The sequence below is a fragment of the Castor canadensis genome, chromosome 10, assembly GCF_047511655.1.
Source record: "Castor canadensis chromosome 10, mCasCan1.hap1v2, whole genome shotgun sequence".
Lineage (NCBI taxonomy): Eukaryota > Metazoa > Chordata > Mammalia > Rodentia > Castoridae > Castor > Castor canadensis.
The window spans coordinates 10,295,455-10,319,412 of record NC_133395.1 but is presented as its reverse complement, the minus strand read 5'-3'; the positions used below and the strand labels follow the sequence as shown (position 1 = coordinate 10,319,412).

The window sequence follows — 23,958 nt, the reverse complement described above, 5'->3', positions numbered from 1 at the left end:
TACCGTGAGATCCTGAAAGATGTGGATCTTCCCACACTGCAAACTTTCTTTAGCTGAACTTTCTCCAAAGGGTCTTGGTATTCAGCTCCTTGTTTGCTCCTGCCTCCTTCAGGGTCTCCTCTACGTGGAAACTTCTCCTCCCATCTTCACTTGGTTAATGGTACTTTTTAGGCTGCAGGCCTCAGCCTGAATGTCACTTTTAAATTTTAAGAGAAGCCACCCCTCAGACCAGACTAGGTTTCTTTTCTACAACTTCTCAAAGTACCCTTGCCTTTTGTTTCTGACACTTAAGACAAGTGCAATTCATGTTTGTCTGGTTACCCATTCATTAGATTTATGCCAAAGTCATCTGATCCCTAGTATAAACTCCCGTTCCATGTAGCCTGTGATGGTTAAATTTACAGTACCTGTTTGTTTGGTCAAACTCCATTCTAGATGTTGCTGTTAAGGTAGTTTTTAGAAGTGATTAACATGAAGGTCAGTAGACTTTGGGTAAAGCATAACTCAAGAGTGCCTCATTAGCTGAAGGCCCTAAGAGAAAAGACTGAGGTCCAATACAGAGACAGGCACTCTACTTTCAGCTTGCCTTTGGACACATGCTTGAAACATCAACTCTTGCCAAAATTTCTAGCCTGCCAGCTTTCTCAGAAGATGTGGTCTTGCCAGCCCCTGTAATTGCATGAATTAATTCCTTAAAATAAATCTCTTTATATATACCTATAGTTTGAGGCAATAAACAGCTGTATTTCTCTGGAGCACTCTGACTAATACATGATAGATGTTTAATAATTATTTTCTGAATAAATGTGACTTGCTACCAGTATTTAAATCTATGGTGAATTTATTCATCTGTAAAGTAACTGAAGAAAGAAACTCTTCAATAAGTGCATCCCATTGTTTCCACGTGTGTTTTTTTGTGTGATAGCTACACATTGGCATGCATTTTCAATATTTAAAATTTCTGGCTTTAGTAGTTTCCACATTTCAAAACAAGTACTAGAATCCCTCTGAGCAGTTAATTGTTTTTCAAAAGGCCTTAATTATCCTCTTGGCAATATGGGTTTTAAAAACTTCTTAACAAAATATGCTATTTACAAATAACATTATGTAGGAATTTGAAATCTAAGAAAATGTGTTCTGAGCCTGTTGTTAAAATTGTCTATAATAACAGCCTCAAATAATACGCCAGGACTTTAGAATTCTATAGCTTTAAATTTACCACTAATCTTAGTGGTACAGAGCATTTCGTTGTACATTGGAAACCAAGAATTATCATCTCACTTCAGTGATTAACCAACTTAATTACCTTGGGCAACTCATTTTAATCATTAGAGCGATAGTTTCCTCCCTTGTAAAATGGGAAACTTTCTAGCAAGTTAGAAAACAATTCCTATGGCCAGCCACAGTGAACCACCATCTCAATCAATAAGCCCAGTGTAGTGGCACAAACCTGTTATCCCAGCTATGCAGAAGGTGTAGGTAGGTTGATCATGGTCTAAGATGACCCCTCCCCCCCAAAAAAATGCTACGCTCTACCTGAAAAATAACTAAAATGAAAAGGGCTGTAGTTCAAGCAAGCATAAGGTCCTCAGTTCAAATCCCAGTACCACTAAAAAGAGAAAAACAAACAAACAAAAAACACCACCACCACCATTTCCCAGAATGGCCTCATTATATTTCTAAATAAAAGAAAAGTGGTAGAAAGAATGAAGCCATGTGTCTGACGATCCCATGTGTGTCCCCTGAGGCACAGCATGACATATGGTTCACATACCTCCAAGACGCATCAGTGCTAAGCACAGTAGCTTATGACCTTGTGTTCAAATTCTTGTCTTTCTTACAATGTTGTCTTTCTTTACTGATAAAAACTACTGTCCCTGCTTGTTGCAAAGAAGTTTATGTTGGCCTTTTGTAGTTAGTATCACTGATGAACACAACTGTTCTTATGATTACTTAGCCATATTTCAGAAATTATTTTTTCTATGTTCTTTATTGCATTTGAATGTTCATTCATTCAAAACAAATATTTTTGATAGGTCTACTCTGTGTTACAGAGCATGCTAAGAATCAGAATATCTAGGAAGATAGTCTCACTTATGGACTTCATTGTTAGCAAGTGAGAGAAGACAGAAAGGGAATGGTCACTGGACAGTGTGGAAACACACACACATGACTATGGGAGGCAGTGGGGGTATGGAAAAAACTTTGGAGTGACTCCTGTGAAAGGATCTGTAGGCACTAGTTCTACAGATACAAAGACTACACATTGCACTCTGCTACATGGGAATGTCAGAACCTGTGTGTACACGAAAGAGAGGAGGGCAGGGAGAGGAAAAGGAGAGTGAGAAGAAAGGGAGGGGGAAAGAGAAGGCAGAAGAGAAGCCTTTCATCCATTCAATGACAGCTGTAACTGTTCAGTGTTTGCTCATAGTTTGCAAAAAAGCTGTTGCTACCATACCAAACAGTTCTTAAAGTACATGCTCACAGATTTACAGAACAAGAAACAAGGCAAGGATGTGGGTTTTCCTCAAATTGTCACAGTATGATTGATATACCATGAACTGATCATAACCAGTCCTTAGTTTGTGAGGAAGGCCTAAAAGGTAAAAATGAACCAAAACAACACAAAACAAAAACCCTACTGACTTACAAAAGAGGTTATTACTAAGTTTCCTCACTAGGTTTTCACAAAATAAACTGTAACTGGAATTTATAGTTTAGGTTCCATGATTATTACTTTTTCTTCTTGAAGGTCTGGAGATTACCAGGATCATGTTGACTTCTTAATTAGCCAAATGACTCATTTTTGTAAAGGACATTCACAGAAGCCAAGCTATGATGCATTTCTGAGATTGGCAGTCCATGAGAAGTTTCCAATGGTGGAAAGGAGGCATACAGCACAACAAATCCCTATGTAATAGATAACACCATGCAACCAAAGAGCATTTTGTTATTTATTGCATTTTTAAGGTTTCTTTTGTATTTATATTGTGTGTTCTAGAGATTAAAAAAAAAAAGAATGCTTATACACAACACACATTTGTATCCAAGAGAAAAGCGAATATGGTCTTGTGTATTAGCTGTGTCTGTCTTGTGCCTAGTGGCAGGCAGGATATAGAAAGTCCACTCTTTTACTAAAAGCCGACCCTGTATTTAGACATATCTTTGTCTAAATTGCTTGGGCCTTCAGAGGACCTGCTTTGGCAGGATCAGCCTTCTAGGTTCATCTTAGAGTCCCCTGACTTTGTTTTTACTATATTTAGCCTTCTGTTGTCGGGACTAATTAAAACTCCAGTGAATTGGCCTGACTTATTTTAATGCTGAATGCTTTGGAAGACTAATCCCACCCTGGAAAGCAAGGGTTTTCTTTGTAGAGGTAAATTATTTATTGATTTTTTTGAAAACTTTTAATGGCTCTGTCTAGACTTTTAGTGGGATCACTTCACAAGATAAATAGTCTGAGGCAGAAAATAATATTAACATCACATCTTTTAAAATAAAGAAGTCAATCTGGCACAAATATTTCTAGGATATAATTTCAATTTACTGTTAAACTGAGTATTTTAATATGAGTCTTCCATTCCTTTACTCATTCCTAAAACTGTAGAGAACTGGAGACATCATGAATAAAATGGTAAAAATTAAATATGTTTTTTCAAATATTTTGACTATGAAATTTAAATGATGATACATAATTTTATTTTAAGGAAATATATTAAATACTCCTCTTATCTTGTTATGTCTGAATAGTTTTTTAAAAAATTGTATCTTTTCCCCCAATTTACTCCCTTTACTATATCACTCACTACCTTGTTGATACATATAAGAGAGTGTGACAGGAGCCAGGAGACTGCAAACGAGTCAAGGTCAAGCAAGGAGAGGCACATGAACAAGTAATATCAGAAGAGTAAGATAGGAGGCATGGAGAATATGCCAATCAGCTCCATGCTGGCAATAGGAGGCTGTTTTGAGGTTATAAGTCAATCTACTCTCCTTGATATTTTGAGTCTGGACCAAGAACTGGTCAAGAAGCAGTGTATCTGCCTTTGCTTTCAAGCTGGAACATGGAGGGTGAGAAGTAATAGACACAGAGGGTCAGCTGGCAAAATGGAAGAGGCCACCATAATTTTTGGCCAAACACATAGGACTTGAGTTTTCTATCCTCTCTCTTTCTCATGAGGATCATAACAATACATCTATGAGACTGCACTGTGAACCGGCAATTACAAAGCATTATAAAGCATCTCTTACATATGAGGAGTTCAAAATACAATTACGTTTATTGGATGTGGTTTGTACGGCTGCAGAGTAGCAGTTTTTCCCACTCCAATCGCCTTTGGGAAGGGCCAGAAGATGTCAAGTGCTCCACAGTGGTGAGAAGATGAAAGGTGAAGGTCAGAGAAGGCAGTAGAAAGTGCCTAAGTCCCTGGCTCCAGCTGCCCTCAGCCACCAAGTACACCTGCCCAATGCAATTGCTAAAATTGAAATCAAGAATCACAAAATGAATAAGATTGAGATGACTGCCCTGTAGTTTTTAGTGCATGTGGGCATGTCTACTTCTTTGTGAGAATGACAAGAGGCCCTAATTACTTCTGGTGCTCCTTGAACATTCTGGGGGAAAAGTTTTCAGGGAAGAGGAAACTCAGGTTGCCTGCAGGCTAGCTAGAAGCATCTGTGAGCATTCAAACTCTATATCCTTTTAAAAGCCATGCAGTTTTGGTATTCTACTCTATGAAGTATCTTTGAGAGTTTTAATGCAAAACTAAGGTTTTTAAATAATTTTTTTTAACCCAAATGGTTCTGAGATTCTCAGCCCTATCTATAAGCAGAAACCCATGGCTGTGGTTTATTGTCAGTATTCTTATACAGGGTGCCAGGGGATTTTCTCTATCAATGAGCTCTCACTCAGGATGGTAAAGCCTGAGTCATTGCTTGTTGTTATGGCTTGATTTTGGGGCACAGCAGTTTGGTGGAGTACACTCTGAGATATGACAGTGATACTACTGGGATTTATATGGGCGACAATAGTTATCACTATGTGTGAGGACAGAACTGGTAGCACCCCTCATTCCATATTCACAGGGGATATGCAGAAGTTTCAGCACATCATTTCAGAATTCGGTTCTAAACTAAGCAGTCTTAACCATTTTCTCATCTGCCCATGTCTCTGAGAATATGCTCCTTGTAACCAAAGGAGCACAAATTTCCTATAAGGTGACCATGAGAGGGTGGCCATAGAGAGTGCAGTCCATACCTAGACTTCTTAAGATAAAAAAGAAGCCATGAATAGCTACTCTGCAACAACAGGGATAAGCCATGATTGTCCTGAGTATGTGTGACACATGGTCACTTTATCTCTTAAGGCTAATGGTCCAGCTATCACACGTAATTACCTGAACTTTTGGTTGAATCCTGTTCTCTCTATAATAAACTTTTATAAATTTAACATCTACAAGTACTTGCCTCAAAGCTATTCTAATTATCTCTCTCTTGGGAATAAGATTTCATTATTTGATACAAAGCTATGAATGCATTTTCCTATTTTCTCAGGAATGATAATAAGGTGTCAGGGAAGGCTTCATCTTTTTTATTTTACCTGCCAGCTCAGTTTTAATGTCTCTCTCTCTGTTCCAGGGAGAATTCTGCTATCACATTAGGCATTTTGTAGCACCTGTTTCTGCTACAGGCCATTGCTCTTTGTAACTTTCTTAAGGAAATGAACTGCTTTGCTCAGTCAAATCTCATTGCTCTTTCTACAATTGCCTTAGGTTGCTGTTTATTATCCAAGATCTAAAGCTTTATTGTTAATGCTGTTGAAGACATAGTTGCAATCCTTTCTGTATGCTTTAGAGAAATACACTCCATTTGAAAGCAAAACTGCATGCATTGGGTTGCTTCCCTTTTTTGCCTGTGTGCCTCACAGATTAATCAGAAAGAATTCTTTTGAGAGGATATTTGTGAAACACAAGATATACAAGTTTCTGGTTTGAAAGCTCACCTATTACTAGGCTACAGGACTTGCAAATCAATTAAGTCTCAAATCAGAACAACTGTTAAAGGACAATGATTATGAAAAATGAGATCCCAATAGCACCTGGCAACACAGATTGCTGGAAACACACCATAGCTTTTTATCTGGCTCAGATATGTTTATGAGAAATTATTTTCAATTAACATTGTTTTAATTGACAATCGATAATTATATTACATATTTGGAACAAAATGTGATACTTTGATATATGCGTACAATGTAGAATAATTAAACAAAGCTAATTAATATAACCATCACCTTGATACTTAACATTTTTGTGGTGATTCATTTGAAATTTATTCTCTAACTTACTTTGAATATGCATCATTATTGACTATAGTCACGTGCTATGGAATAGCTCTCAAAACTTGTTCTTCCTGTCTAGCTGAAACTCTGTACACTTTCTCCTCAGGGTCCTGCCAGCCTCAAGCCTTCAGTAAACACCATTCTGTTTGCTACTTCTATGAGTTAACATTTTTAGTTTGTACACATCAGTGATATTATGCAGTATTTGTCTTTTTGTGCCTGGCTTATTTCATTTAACATAATGTCCTGTGGTTTCGTTCATGTTGTTGCAAATGATAGGATTTTTTACTTGGTTTTTAGAATCTACAAAAAGAAACAAAAAAAAGTTGATTTTTTTTTTTTTGGCCAGTTGAGACTTTCTGTGTTTTATTTTACACGTGGACATTTTATGTGTTTCTAAAAATAAAATTAAATTGGTGTCTGGGCTAAAACTAATGGTAAAATGCTGTTGACAGTTTTTTAAATTTTTTCTGCCTATGTGTGGGACTTTAAGACTCAGTAATACTGAAGTGAAAATTAAAATCAGTACAAATGACTAGCTCTTGAAATGAGTCATCGAAGCTATGAAAAGTGTGATTATCAGTTACCATTGGCTAGTTCGGTATTTTCTTCTCAATAGCAACTTACTTAAGAGTCATATAAAACGAAGACAAAATGTGTGCGTAGGTGATGCTGGTGGGCAGGTTTTGTAAATATGAGGAAAAGAAAATACAGGCATTCTGCCCTGGCTATGATGGCTCTAATAGTGACTGAAGTGTCACCAGCACCTGAACTCTGTATTTAGTACACTGTAGTAAGTGGAGCTGATAGTCAGAATACACGACATCCTTCAGAATCTTTTCCCATGACTTCTAGTTCTTCGTTCTGAGTATAGCAAGGAGCTCTCCATGGATACTCAGTGATGTGATGAAGGGCAGTGAGGTCAGAAGCCACATGGTGCCTCCTACCAATTTATGCTATAGCTTACATGTCAATGTTAACTACAGCCCACATTTACTTGTCTTTGTAATTTAATTTGTGTTAAAGCTTAGTTTTCTACCTGATGCTGGATCGACAAGTTCCATGAGTCTCATACTCTGACTTGGTTTAATAAATTCTCACTTTCAGCTAGCCGCTTCACTCCTGCAGTGCTTAGATGGCTGCTTTCCCACCGAGATGCTTGCTCTGTTCTTCATGTCCACAGCTGTTGTTTCCACCCACACAATATCTTTTTCCACTTTCATATCCACTCATGGAACAATCTAGATACATCTGACAGCTTACCTACACTGAAAAAGCAAAAAACAAAAACTACTTACAGATTTTCTCCTGGAGTTTGTCTCTTCCCTCACCCACATAGCTTCCTACAATTTTCCTACCCTATATTTGGACTGATTCATTGTTTTTCTCTGCTTTAAATGATGCTTTTCTATTTTTTTTAACTTTTTCTCCTTTCCTGCATTTAGTGACTTACTTTTCTTCCTGTGTTTTTATTTTCTTTGCTTCATCGATTTACTATAATATGCTTATTATCTAAATAAATATAACATTATTAACTATGTCTTTAATAGATAGTTACTAAGTACTAATTCTGTGTTAGAACACCAGGTACTAGATGTAAGGAGATGAACAAAACACAATATCCCAACCTCCCACTGCATCCTCAAGGACCTCACAGGCCAATAAGAAAGAGAAAAAAGAAGAAAAAGGAAACAAAAAAAGACTAATGTCTTTTTTTGCCAGAGAGCTGGTTCTGGCCAGACGGACTACACTGAAGTCAACTCTTTCTGCTGCAAACAACTCACTCTGTTGGTTCAAAGCATTTAAAATAGCATATCCAGGCTCACAAGAAAGAAAAATGCATTTCCACGTGTCAAAACAGGAGCACACAGAAAGTACATGAGTAGGAACAGAAGTACTAAGTGTTGGTAGTTTGAATGGGACTGTGTATCCTGGATCTGAGAGCTTAGGTTTCAATGCCCATGTGAGACAGAAGACAGAGATCTGAGCCTGTGTAAGGCTAAGAGCTAGAAATGACTCCATGCCTAAAGTCCGCATTGTAATTTAAGAGTTCAAGTATAGTATTGGAAGGAGATAGTCAAAAAGATACACCAACCAAAGTGTAGACCAGAGGAACAGATCCACATATAGATAGGGAGTTAGTAAATGAGAACTGTGGTACCAGACTAAGTGGCTATTATAGTGGGGTACAATAAATAGTGCTGGGACAGTCACTTAGCAAGATGAGTGGTTAGATTTCCACTTCATATTAAAGATTTTAAACAGTTTCAGCATGTCTAATTGACATACAATAAACGGCACATATTAAAATGCAGTTTGATCACTTTTGACATATGTATAGAACCACAATCAAGATCATGAACATATAAATCAACCCAAAGACTTTTTGGCAACCCTCTATCATCTTTTACTCCCACTCCAACCCTTGTCTGCAGGCAATCACTGGCTTCTAACATTACACATAAGTATGTAAATGAAATCACAGAATATGTACTATATCTCATCTGGCATCACTCAGTCAGCATAATTTTTGAGTCTCATCTAAGATATCATATATATCAATGCTCACTCCATTTGCTTGCTAAAAAAGTATTGATTATATCTACCACAATTTGCTTATCCATTTACCAACTGGTGGAAATTTGGAGTGTCACTAGTTTGGACTATTACAAATAAAGTTGCTATGAATGTTTATGTGTTAAGTGTGACAGATGTTTTCATTTCTCTGGGTTAAACCTGGAGTAGAACGAATAAGATACATAGTAGGTGACTGCTAAACATTTTTTAAAATTACTAAGTTGTTATTTGAAATATTTGTGCCACTTTCTATTCCCATCAGTGATGCATAGGATTTCCAGTTGCCTCCCATCCTGAATGCCATAGGTGGATACCACTGGGGAGGGAAAAATAAATTTGGTAGCCACTGATTTGTTCATTTCTCTTATTAAAAAATCCCCAATGCTCCAAGTTTTTAACAGTGGAATGACGGTGGCTGATTAAGGCATCTGACCAACTGTGCCAGACTCTCTTGCTGTTGAGTTTCTTCTTCTTTTTAGCCCTTAACACTGGGTTTAATTCCATCACCATCAGAGTGGGCATAAAATAATGTGGCCCATGATTTCAAACTAAGTAAGAATTTGTCATGTGCTTCCTTTTATTGTCAATTCAGGAATGGACTAAAGTACTTATAAGTAAAAGTGGGAAAATATCAATTAGTCAATAAGATAAAAGCAGATTAAATAAAAATAAATTATTTTAGAGTTATAAAATCTAATTGTTATTGTTAAAGGAAGTTATGTAAAGTCATGTTTTTTATAGACTATATATCCCAACACTAACTCAGAAAAAGTTTCAAATTTATAATGATGAAAAGTTAGCTCATCACTAAGTCATAGTGATACGTTACATTCATGCACCTGATGAGACTTGCAAATTATATAAAGCAAAAGTGGATAGCATTAAAAGAGAAATTGAATGTTTTTGTCATATTTACAAAGCATAACAATTCTATCAATTACTGAGACCAAGGCAAAAACAAAAACTGAACAAGGTTAAAAATACCTGGAACAATACTAACAGTTAACTTGAATAAGGTTGCATTTATAAAATGACACTCAAAAATGGCAGACTGGACATTCTTTTCAAATTTTCTTGGAGGTGGGAATGTAAACTAGTACAACCACTCTGGAAAAAAATTTGGAGGCTACTTAAAAAGCTAGACATCAATCTAACATTTGATCCAGCAATACCACTCTTGGGGATATACCCAAAAGACTGTGACACAGGTTACTCCAGAGGCACCTGCACACCCATGTTTATTGCGGCACTATTCACAATAGCCAAGTTATGGAAACAGCCAAGATGCCCCACCACTGACGAATGGATTAAGAAAATGTGGTATCTATACACAATGGAATTTTATGCAGCCATGAAGAAGAACGAAATGTTATCATTTGCTGGTAAATGGATGGAATTGGAGAACATCATTCTGAGTGAGGTTAGCCTGGCCCAAAAGACCAAAAATCGTATGTTCTCCCTCATATGTGGACATTAGATCAAGGGCAAACACAACAATGGGATTGGACTATGAGCACATGATAAAAGCGAGAGCACACAAGGGAGAGGTGAGGATAGGTAAGACCCCTAAAAAATTAGCTAGCATTTGTTGCCCTTAACGCAGAGAAACTAAAGCAGATACCTTAATAGCAACTGAGGCCAATAGGAAAAGGGGAACAGGTACTAGAGAAAAGGTTAGATCAAAAAGAATTAAGCTAGAAGGTAACACCCACGCACAGGAAATCAATGTGAGTCAATGCCCTGTATAGCTATCCTTATCTCAACCAGCAAAAACCCTTGTTCCTTCCTATTATTGCTTATACTCTCTCTACAACAAAATTAGAAATAAGGGCAAAATAGTTTCTGCTGGGTATTGAGGGGGTGGGGGGGAGAGGGAGGGGGCGGGGTGGGTGGTAAGGGAGGGGGTGGGGGCAGGGGGGAGAAATGACCCAAGCCTTGTATGCACATATGAATAAAAAAAAATAAAATAAAAATAAAGACTATCTGCAAATACAAAAATAAAAAAAAAATTTCATGGAACTGTCACCAATTTAGACCATATGTTGATCCTTAAAATAATTCCTAATTAATTTCAAGAGGTTGAAATTTTACAGCACTATTTTCTGATCACAACAGAAAAAAATACTTACCAATAATAACACTTTTAGAAAATCCTGTCTTTTGGGACTGAAGATTTAACTAGTGGTAGAATATTTTCCTGGTATGCTTGAGGCCCTGGGTTCCATCCCAGCAACACACACACACACACACAGACACACACACACACACACACACACACAAGTTCCATCTTTCTAAAACAAACTTCTAAATAATCTATGGCTCTAAGAAGGAATCACAGGTAAAATTAGGAAAAACTTAAGTAATAATAAAAAATACACATATCAAAATTTTAGAAATACAGCTTAAAGCAGCACTTAGAAGGAAAATTATATCTTTAATTATTGTATTAGAAAAGAGAAATATTTAAGGACATTGATATGTTTTCATTTTAAAAAATAAGAAAAAAAATAGAAAGAAGGAAATATAAAAGATAAGATATTAACATGGGAAAACAGATTAACGATAGAGAAAAATGCCAGTCCAGTGGTTCGTGCCTGTAATCGTAGCTACTAAGGAGGTGGAGATCGGGAGGATCATAACTTGATGCCAGACAAGGCAAGCAGTTGGGGAGACCTGTCTCAACCAATAGGAACACTGACACTGACACTGACACTAATGAATAAGATGGTATGGTGGCACGCACCTGTCATCCCGCTACATGGGAAGCATAAATAGGATTGCAGTCTAGGCCAGCCTGGGGAATGAAGGTGAGACCCTCTTTGAGAAATAACTAAAAAGAGCAAAAAAGGTTGGGGGCCTGGCTGAAGTGGAGAGCACCTCCCTAGCAAGCACAAGGTCCTGAGTTCAAACCCCAATACCAGCAAAAAAAGGAAAAAAAATTAAGTTAGTCAAGAGACTTGTACATGAGTGTGTCTCAAAAAGATTAATACAATTAATAAGAAAGACATTTAAAATACATATTATTAACATCAGGAACAAAAATGGTTTATTCCCACGGATCCTACAGATATTAAAAGAATCATCAGAAGGTATTTTCATAAACATTATGTCAATATTGAGAATCTATAAGAATAGACAAGTTCTTTGAAAAACAAAATTTATAAATCCAGCCAGGACAAGAAAAACCTTAATATCCCTTTATGTTAACTAATAATATAAAATCTTCTCACAAATAAACTTCAGTGCCAAAGAGCTTCTTCAGTGAATTCTATCAAACATTTAAAATAGAAAGAATACCAACCTTATATAAGTTCCACTCTGTTAAAAAGCAAAGGAGAGAAACATGTTCCCACTTGTTATATGAGGAAAGTGTCATCCTGACTTCACAACTTGATAAAGACACGTCAAGGAAACTACGTACAATGTTTGTCATCACTAAACACTCTATAATTTTCAACAACATTAATAAAATACTGCAACGTATAATGGGGAATATGGCACAAATGTATGCCAGAGACGTAATATTGGTTTAATATTTAAGAATCACTCATGTAATTCATCACATTAACAGAATGAAGGAGAAAAATCATATTATTAATTATTGTAAAATTTGCAGTAAAAGCATTGGACAAAACTTGGCATATGTTTATGATTAATAACTCTAAGCAATGTAGAAATTAAAAATAACTTTTTCACCTTGAAACTCCGCAGCTAGCATCTTACTTAATGGAAATACTGAGAACTTTTCTTCTTAGTCCCTTTATTATAAAATGCTGATATCCACCATGACCACTAGATGAGAAATATACCTCAATCCCTGCTTCACAGGAAGCACAAAAAGTCATTTAATTCTGACAGACAGAAGCAATGAGTTCCTTTGAGATGTTTCTATTAAATATGTACAGGTTTTTACATGACAGGAAAACCTCAATAAAGTGCTTAAAGAAAAGATGGTTACACAGTTGGGATAATAGGGGAAATTACAATATGCCTCTCAAATCAAATTTTTATTAACAAAATTATTTTCCTACGTTATTTTTGAGGAATAAAAACGGAGAGTGGAGGTAGGCTTACTAACGGTAGTATTTTCCTTCAATTTCTTTTGCAGTACTGGGATTGGAACTGAGGGTCTCATGCTTGCTAGGCAGGTGTCTACCACTTGAACAATGTCCCCAGCTCTTTGACCTTTGGTTCTTTCCTCCAGATTCCCACTTCCCAAGTAGCTAGGATTACAGGCATGATCCACTATGTCCAACTCTTTTAAAAATATTTTTAGTAGATAATTCATGCAAAATTAAAGGCAAAATTGGTGCAAAAATAGAAATGATAGTAAATTGCAAAAAAACAATGAGCTTGCTTCAACATTATGCTATGCGAATCAAAAAAACAAAGGCATGGTAGTTGGGTACCAGTGGCTTACGCCTGTAATCCTAGCTACTCAGAAGCAGAGATCAGGAGGATCACAGTTCAAGGCCAGCCCAGGCAAATAGTTCATGAAACCCTATCTCAAAAAAAGCCATCACAAAAAAAGGGCTGGTGGAGTGGCTCAAGGTGTAGGCCCTGAGTTCAAAATCTAGTACCACAAAAAAAGGCATGGAAGCCACCCACTCTTACATGAACCTAAGTTATATTCCTAAGTGGATGTAATGTACATACATATACATACTAAATAAAGATTAAATAATTAAAACATTGACTAATAACTAATGCTTTCCTGCTAAGCATTTAACCAATGAAATGACATTGTTAGTTTTGCAATTTACTGTGTTCATTCAAATTTTCTGAAAATCTCGCATATGCTTCCTGCTCCAAAAACACACATGAAATAAATTTATGTCCTTGTGGAGTTTATTAGAAGTTACATAATAGACATAGGCTGCGTATGTATAAGTTAGAAGCAGGATTAATAGCTTCTCTCTGGGAGAGACTAATAATCAAATGGCCATTATAAATTTGAAATGACCTCAGAATTAATTTACTAGTCAGAAACATATGCATGAGTTACTCATAGATGCTTTCCTTTTCCACACTTAGAAGTTTAAAGGTGTTCAGAGAAGTTTTGCTGATCTTTTCTTGCACCATGGTGTCTCTTCTTTGGAGGATACACTTACACATATCATCTCATCATATGTCCACATATCTCTTTACGGCAATAAAGTCACCAGTGCATAATGAGTGCCTCTACTATGTGTGTATCGCCTTTCTTAAGTCTTTATGTTCATCCCCTCATGTAATCTTCCTGCCAACTCCAGGAAGTGTTCCCTCTTCCCAGAGAAATGGACCAGGCCATTTACACAAGTGTATACAAAGAAGACCTGGTTTATCATGATGTATATACTCACCAGATAATTCACTTTCCTATGGTTTGTCTACTTTTCACATATACAAGTACATATACCTTATGGAAAAAATATCCCTCCCAAGTGCAAGAAACAGTTTTCAAACTCAGTCATCTTTATGTACCCAATTTGTTTGTCAATGGAAATCAATACATTAAAAACTGATAAATGACTACTTGTAATCATCTTTCAAATTTAATTAAGTATTGTAAATTTTCTGTCTATGATGTGAATTGAAGATTTTCTTTCTATAATTTACAGATGAATTCTTCATTTGTAAACATATCAATATCTGCTCAAATCTGAATACAAGGTATAAAATCAATTTCACTACCTCAATGTCTGCTGAATTAGAATGTGACAGTCCCATATCTGTTGCACTTCTGATACCCAAATTTTTATACCCAGTCAACACCTAATGGACACTTCTGGGTCATGTATGTCCAGAGATCAATAATCTACTCTGCTCTCTCCTCCCATCACTCTGCTATTTGGGCTGTTTATTAGCATGATTAGTCAAGAGAGACATGAGCTCTGCCTGCACAGTATCTAACACATAATTAAAGAGCTTATTATATCTTACCCACCAATCCAACAACACATGAATACTACCAACAGTAGTGTTTTATCTAGCTCTGATGTCATGAACTAACTGGATAGGGGGCTGAGGTCACGCAGTTACTGAGTGTAAAAATGAGGGCTTTTCCTAACATGCAGCCCATACCATTGTCAGCATTGTTAGCACACACCCATGTGGCCACACTGGAAGATTCCTACACACAAACTTTGCATTTGCTTTACCTACTTTCCCATTAGGTTACATTTTCCAACTGGTTTGTCCTGAATATTGGGCTTTAAAAATCAGACAAAATAATGTACAAGAATCGACCAATACAGAGTTACAGAGCATAGACACACTGTTCACAATTTTTTGATACAGATTTTTCTCACTAAAGTTGCAAAAATGTCCTTGTTAATCATCTACATCAAAATGCAACTAATAGAGAAACTTACCCTGGTTTTGTGTCATTCACTACACAGTGATAGGTAAATGTTCCAAACATCTGAACTCCTAAAATTCCATAAAGAAGTAGAAAGAAAAGTAGGAAAATTGAAACACTCCATATTTGTTCTCCTGATCGCCTAAGGGGAAAAATGGAGGCAAAATAGATGAAACTTACGAAAAATTGCATACTTTCCCCCTTGGTTTATGTAACAAGCAATACTTACTTTAAAATATTTGTAATTCTGGTCCGTGGCAGTTCAAATCGGAAATAAATACGGAATGCTCGGATCATAATGAGTGGCCTTGGTATCCTAAGCATGCCCCATGGTGACATCTGATCAACTATGTCAGCAATTTCAAACACCTATACATGAAGAGATGCAGAGCAAGCTTAAAGCCATGGAATATAGAGATAATGGCCAAAGTCCCCTGGACCTTCAATTTAGCCCCATGCTATTTCCCACCAAAATCAATTTTTGGGTACACTTTGAGGCTGCAGTTATCTTAAGAGAAACAAATACTTCAGTTAAGTTAAATATAAAATTTCGCCTGAAAGTGTACAAAGAACCGAATTCTACTATTTTCCAATAAAAGCCCTCTTTTAAGCCTTTTTAATGTATCTTATTTTTTATAATAAAGCATTTGTATTTGCAACGTAGTGTTTTATGTTGATCAATACATATCACAATATTAATTCACTTATCTGTTCTTTGTTCTCTTTGGCAGCACTGAGGTTGAACTCAGTACATCACGTTTGCTAGACAGGTGCTCTACTGCTTGAGTCACAACTTCAGCCATACTGTTTTTAATAGGTCTTAGTCAGAAAGAGACTAGAATTTTAATTTTTAAATTCAATTTTTGATTTTACAAATACAGAAATCTCACCCAGCTTTTTCTTCATCTCAATGACTGTATTTTTATACTCATTTAAGCAGAAATAATTTCCTTTAGCATTGACTTTAATTTCTGAAAAAATTCACAAATAAGACTAATAACAATTAAAATGTTAGACTTTTCTATCAATAAACATCAAAATAAGCAATGCAAGAAATTACACAATCACATTTGATATTTTCTTTAATAAAAAATAAACCCTAAAAACCCAAAAAATGTTTCTATTTAAACACTCAATACAAAAGACTGCCCTTTTTGGAAAATACCCCTTTATGATAGAAAAATATTTAATTACCTGTAACACCAATGAAACCCAAAGACAAAAGACCATAAATCCATCAAATACACACCAGCGATCTTTCACATAGGAACTATCTCCCTAAAAATAAAATTCAGGCAAAATGAATATTATAAAAATATCTGTGGAGGAAATAGTCAAGCATTAATTCAATAAAAAAGCACTCAGTATTTTTGTGTCATAATGCAATAGACTTTCAAATGAAATACTTTTTAGCATTTTATATGATGTTATAGCAACAAAAGAAGGTACAGAATTTTGAGTATGATACATTACATTCATTAAAATATTAAATTACTATTCATTCTCTTAGCCACACAAATCCTACTCCTCAAGGACCAGAGGCCATCCTTCAAACTCCTATAAGAAGCAGATCACACAGTGGTCTACATGAAGGACTTTAAAACTCCTGACCCAGCACCACTAGAGGGAAAATTAACCAGCAAGTTACCTTAAGCTAAATAAAAGTGTGGAAAAAATTTGTCCTAATTGCAAAGGAAACACACAGTACCTTTAACTTTAATCAGGATTACATATGTAAATGAAAAAAAAAGATGTTCTTTCATTTTTTGAAATAGGAAATATATTCTGATATTAGAATGCATATTTAAGTCAAAGGATAATTTTAGAGAAGAATTTTCCTTTGAAATTGCAAAGCAGGGAACTTTGTGAGGTTAAAATTGGAAGACTTAACTAGGAAATTTTACCATTGGAGGAGTGTCCTAGTAAGTCACTAGACCTGTCCTCACCCATGTAACTCAGTTCTCAATTGGGTCACATATCATTACCACCTTTAACTGAACCTGCTGAGAAATAAAAGTGCAGCTGAATGTGAAGATTTCAAATAAAATATAAAATAGGATGCAGGATACTTGAGAAAGTAAAGTGATTCCCACAGCTTTCCACTTTCAGTAAAAATAGTTACCAACATAGTTCCTGGAAAAGTTTCTAGAAACAACTTCTGTTGTTCACAAAACACTATGATTAGGTACTGAATGGTTATCTCAGATGACTTCACATTTCAGACCCAGATATGCAGTACAAACTCAATAATCACACTTTACTAGAGATGCATAATGAATGCCTAGCAAACACACGCACCACCAACGCCACCACCGCCACCACCACCACCCACCAACACGACAATTTTTCGTCAAATACACAAGGCAGAGTGACTTATAATAAGCTATAAACATAGTAGGAAAATGAAAAGATTAATCTTACGGAAAGTTTAGAGAAAACAGTGCTAGTTCCCAAATGAATGGGCAAATATTTTATCAGTGGCAAGACAATCAACCAAACCTGGTGCCTCATGAATTGGAGAAAATTCACAAAAGAAATATCTGAAAGGAAACTCTGAGGCTTGGTTCTCCGTGACAAGGAAGACAATGAGGCTATTAAACCACACTTCACAGCCATGATGTGGTTTATGTGTGAAGAAGACAAAAATCTGCATCCTAGGATGCTGCAGGATGTGTGCACATGTAAACACATTTGCATAGATTAAGTGAGAAAATTTGAGGACAGTAGAGCATCTTTTATAAGTATCAGATGTATTACACAATTTTTGAAAAATATAAATTATAATTTAAATACAGGCAAGATAAAATTGAATTTTCCCGGAGCCTACTTTTCATCAACATACAAACAGATTATGCCATACGTATTATTTAAAGCTGTTTTGAACTGCCTCGCCCACTCAATGTACAGAACACGTCTATAGTCAAGAACTAGTTATTCAGGAGAGAAAATTATGTAATTCACATTTTCAGTTGATTAAACTGTAAAAATACACTATGTTGTATATATATGTTACAAAGAAAAATAAAAGTGTGTGTTTTAAAATTGATTTATTTTTAAATAAGCACGTGTGTGTCTTCTGCTTGTATGCTTGGCAAGAAGAAAAAGGAAAATATCAGTTGATTTTTATTTTAAGAACTATGCATAGTTATAACTGTTTTTTAGAATGCAACAAATCTCCAAAATGAAAATTGAAATTTTAGGGGACTCAGCAGAGAACTATTTAAAATCAGAAAAACTATTCAGTATTAGGCAGGAAAAATATAATCATAGACCATTGGGTACATAAGGCACCCAAATAGGATGAGTTCATATGGTATTTTCCAAAAGTTTTAATATTTTATTTCTTTCTGTCATTAAAAATGTTTAATGTAGCATCAGTATGGTTAGCCTTTTTCAACATTCATCATTTGCTTTTGTAATGAGTTAAATTCAGCAAGATAACAGGATAAGTTTATCACCATAGTGGGGATTATTTAAATGTAACTATTTAAAATGTATTAAAATGTAAGCAGTGACCAGTCTATGGGAGTGGAACTGGGTGTCTAGAAGCCTAAGCTGTAAGAAAGACATATTTTCAGAACTCATCTGTGTGTTTTTTAACTAATGCTTAATTTTAAAGGTTTAAAAATAAATGTCTTGAATTAAAATTTTTAAAAGGTGACATTTTAACCCTAATAAAATTACATCATCAGCTGACAAAAATAAAGTCAAATTAAAAATTTGGGCCTCATAAATTTAGAATGTACAGTTATCAATAATAGATATGGCTGCATTTTTATTTCTTATTTATGATATAAATTTGTTTACTAAGGAAGTTGATGTTGTGAGGCTTTTACTCACTATATTTTGAACTATGTAAAAGTTTACCATGTAAACTTTTTACTTTTACTATGTAAATTGGTTTAGAGGTACTGGTTGTGATCACAAAAGTATAAAGACTTATTTTCAATTCAAATGACTCATATTGTGAAACCGGCTTAAGAAAACTTCCATTATATAACAGAGAAACTATTTTAATTGATAAGTAATGTCAGTTGTATTATTGGAATGTTTTCTGCTATCAACTTTTCAGAGATCCGTGGTAGCATTTACCTGTCACTCACAAACCCTCTGCACGTTAGATGCTACAGTGCATATTACTAGTCTACTAGAACTGGCTTCATTTTTACTTTCTGGGTAAATATGAAAATAATCCCCTGGGCATAAATTTTACATATTATTTTTGGGTTCATCTTTCCAAGGGTATTCATATTCATGAATACCTTTACTAGGCAATGTTTTAGTGCCCTATGATCAATATCATTTTATTTTTTTTTACCTTTTGCTCCTGGTGTTCTCTGTTCTTCATTATTTTCTATTTTCCTAAAATATTCTTCCCAAGCTGGACCAACCTTTCCCTCCCCACTCTGATCTAACTACAGCTTGTTCTGGTCATCTTCTTAATTCACACATCATACACCACCAATCACTCAGTTTTTGTGAATGAATAATGCTCATATGTTGTTACTCACAAAATGGTCTTTAGTAACCCCTACTGGTTGCCTCATGAAGTTATATGTTGGCATTGGATCTGATGGTGAACTCTGAGTTACATACTTAAATCTTCTATGAATGTATTCTTGCATATTATATTTTAAAAGTTTATCCCCTACAGTTAATGTTTCCTGAGTTTGTTTTGAGGATAAGTGGCACCTGGAGACTTTAAACCAGATAATTCTGAGCCTAGAGCACAGTGTGTGACACATAGCAGATATGAGATAAGTGGTCAGATGTATTAGACTGAGGGTTTATATAGATTACAGTGTATATAAAAAGTCAATTTATATGCTTCATGGATGCATCCATCTATCCACTAAAACTATTAATATTGCTTCTTGAAACCAATGATTCCCTTCTGGCAAAGAGAGGAAGATGTTCTTTATACTTTTCAAGGTAATATCACAATGGTGCAACTCCTTCTGTGTGATCATGAAAGACTGAAAATGATATTATGGGATGGCTTTTTGTTATATCCTCAACTAACACTGTTTGAATAAGCAGAAGGGAGAAAAGTGCTAAGGCTTACATATTTTTTTGCAGTTCAAGGAAATTATAAGTAGAATCAAATTGGTATGAATTAAAATTAACATTTTATGAATCATTATCAACAATTGGTAAGCTTTTATAAGTTCAAAATACTTTTAATATATAATGCAGACTTTGACAGCTGGCAGTATGAAATATAACCTCAGATTACATTTTATGTCTAACAAATCTAGCAAACCATCTTTTTTTCAATTTTCTCTTTCAAAGACTTTACCATAATTGGTTAAAAGTTGTTATGATGAAAATCCTTTACAATCCTGTGGGCATTAGTGTCTTAGTTATAATTACAGTAGTAAACAGTCCCTTGCCCCACTTCTAAAAATGTGTAACCAGAACCTAACATACATGAATGTCTAGTAGTACTTGAGACAATTTAACACCTTAAACATGAAAGGAAGGGTTTAATTTGTTTATAGCATCAACAAAAATGGAGGGCAGAGAACGTTTGAGCTACTGGCCGAGAAATAAGTTATTTAAGACCTGTCTGTCAATTTCTACCAAGGTAAATAGTTGAAGGCTGCCAATCAACTATCCAGTGTAACAAAGTAACTAAAAATGCCTTGCAGGTGTTTAATGAGCAGAGAAATCAAATACATTTATAAGGATATATTTTGCAGCCACAAAATTAAATGCACTGGTAGCTTCATGAGTGTATGATTTATCATCCTGACTTCCAGGGACCCATCTGTCACTTGTTTTAGCATTATTATTTATTACTTCAACAGTGCTCAAAGGATGCATGTTACTTTTACCTAGGTCTATTGCTAGATGAAAAATATACAACTGAGAACTGTTTGAAGAAGTCACAGTCTGCAATATATGGGATGCTCTATAGCAACACAAATATATATCATCCAAATGGTTTCTATTTATCTGGGGATTTGATGAGCCAGAATGAGTCTAGGTAGAAGAATTAGAGAGGGAGATAATTAAAAATAAATTATTGGTGAATGGGAATCAATTAGCAGATGCCTTCATACACAAGAAACATAAAATATAGAGAAGCCTTAAAACAAATATATTCTAGTAACAAAATTTTTTAAAGACAGTTCTTGCCAGAAGGGTTTCCTCTTTAATTTCTCCCTCCAGCAGAGCATCAAACATTCTGCCTCCAGAGTGAACTTCTCAAACACAAATCAGATCCTGTCACTGGTGGATTAAGATCCCCTATGCTTCTTCACTGACCACAGAATGAAGCTGGCACTCACAGGGAATGCCAGGCCCTACAAGAGGCATGTAGGCCTCCTTTACAAATCCCTTCCAGCTGCTGCTTGAGCGTGGTGGAGCTGCCACTTCTGATCCTTACAGCTCTCCACAGTACCAGGCTGTACCATGTCGGTGTGCCCCAGAGGCTTCCTTTCCTCTGTGAAATGCTTTCATCCCTCCCTTACCATGTACTCCCTGCCATACACCACACTTTCTCATCCATCAAGACTTTGCTTCTGCTTCTTCTTTCTTCTGGACTCCTCTGATATTCCAAGCAGATGAACAAATGTTTCTTTTCCTCCCTCCCTCCGTCTTTCTCCCACCCTCCTTGCTTCCTTCTAGCTTTAACCACTATTCTTGCACTTCGACAAAACATTGAAGATCTGTCTCTCATGAGCTGGTCTCCCTGCTAAGATTTTCAGTTTGTATTTGTAAAAGTATTTGTCCTCAAATCACTGTGAAATTAGAAGAACCACCTTAATGCAACCCTCTGTGTGCTAGCAAAAACATTAAGTCCTTCATGAATCCTACCAAAGAACAGTGTGCAATGCAGGTCCATGTTCTCCTTTTGGACTATTGCTGATTGGGCAATATAGGTCTTCCATGAAGTATCAAATAGTCCCTCTAAGGATGGATGTTCTTTTATTATGATGTAACTTAAGTCCCTATGACATGTCCATGTTTCTCATTTAACTATAAAATTATGCAAAATAAATACAAAACTGCAAAGCAGTAAATTTTAAATTACCAACATAAACGTAGTGTGCATTTTGCTAAAACTAAGCTTGATTAAAAGTTTAAATTTTAAATACAGGAACATAATACTAAGCCCAATTACTCTTAGGTATGTGTGTTTGGAGAAATGTGTGGTATAAAATGATAGGGTTGTGACTTGACTTTTACATCAAGGAAATGACAGTTTGCACCTCTTGGTTTAGTTGTCACAGTTTAATAATCAGAGATGCCATGAAAGTGAAAATTCAATGACATGATATGCTTAAAGCCTGATTTAGAATAACTGGGCTTCAAATTGAATCATATTAAACTAATACATCAGCTGAATACCAGTTTTGTGTGGTAGGAGGTTGTTATGACTACTTAAGGATAATGTTAACAATGCATATGACTAAAATCTGCTCTACGTTTGTATTTACTACAATAATCCTGAATAAAAAGCAGAAAAACCATATCATATTTCAATTATATAAATCAAAAAATAAGAAAAGTAATTTTCATTTTTAGTAAATAGCTCATCACAGCTTCAATATTTAAGTGATTATAACTTCTGTTTATTCAGTGCTTTGTGTACTCGGTGTGAATATATAATTTATGTATCACACCTGCCTCTTCTTCTTATCCTTAGACTGTGACAATTAGAATGTTGCCCACTGTAATTTTTGTGATGTGAAACACATGTCTTAATTTGTTAAATAACTAAAAAACAAAAGTCTTATTTCAGGAAGTTATTTTATATTTGTTTCAGTCAAGTTGAAGAGAAGCAGCATATGGTAATTTGAATCACAAAGTGCTCCAGCCAGAAAATTTAGCTCTTTCAGTGCATTGGCAGAGACTTTCTTGGCCCCACTATATACACATGACAGGGTCATCATCCAGAACCCTCTAGTAGATCACAGAATGCAAACAAGACTAGGCAATGCCCAGCAGAGTAAACTTATAATTGAATAAAAGACACTTTAGCACTCTCCCAAGATCAACTTTTCTCTCCATGATAGACTCCGGAGATAGCCACCAATTCTCTGAATAATTCTCATATAAACCTAATGTTTAGAAAAATTGGTATAAACAACTTTGTGGAAGACCCAGACTAATTTTCAATTATCTTGAAATCCATTCATGGAGGCAATCATGGGTGCTCACCCCTCCCATGAACCAACAGAATTCCAAAACACAGAAATTACTAATACAAACTAACTAGTAGACTACTAAGTAGAAAACCCAGAAAGGGAATGTGAGAATAAATGGCCAAATTTTAGACCATAACTCAGCAATCTACAAAACTAAGGAGAAATGTCTACTAAAGCAGGGCGTACAACAGACAAATCATAAGTTTTATGTTATGTAACAACACTGAACAGGCCCCTCCCACTGGACATCTGTAGAAGCCACTCCACCTACACGGTAGGAGGAATTTCCACTTCATATGAGTAGCCACAGGAATTACAAAGGGTTATGATCAAAACAGACAAAAGGATTATGACCCATCCTTTACAAAATATTGCAGATTAAAATGATTCAGATGATGCATAAAACCAAAAACAAATAAAAAAATCACAAAGCAGATAAAAATAATATTAGAACATAATTAAAATTATACTAGAATATAACAAAAGAACAACAAGAAATGAAGAAAACAAAAGATATAAAAGTACTAAAAAACTAGAAACAGGGAAAC

General features: G+C 35.5%; 1 protein-coding gene across 5 annotated transcripts in view; it reads right to left on the bottom strand.

The window, feature by feature from the left end:
* The window catches only part of Nalcn (sodium leak channel, non-selective), a 305,907-nt gene that overhangs the window by 257,296 nt on the left and 24,653 nt on the right, over positions 1 to 23,958 (bottom strand). For 4 of the 5 annotated variants that reach the window (XM_074043034.1, XM_074043036.1, XM_074043032.1 and 1 more), the window contains exons 4-6: positions 16,449 to 16,532; positions 15,484 to 15,623; positions 15,268 to 15,396 (exon numbers count right to left, since the gene is read on the bottom strand). In XM_074043034.1, the coding sequence (XP_073899135.1) occupies positions 15,268 to 15,396; positions 15,484 to 15,623; positions 16,449 to 16,532 (353 nt within the window). Of the gene's footprint in view, positions 1 to 15,267; positions 15,397 to 15,483; positions 15,624 to 16,144; positions 16,232 to 16,448; positions 16,533 to 23,958 lie in introns of those variants that run through there. The other variant, XM_074043037.1, reaches the window with a different exon arrangement.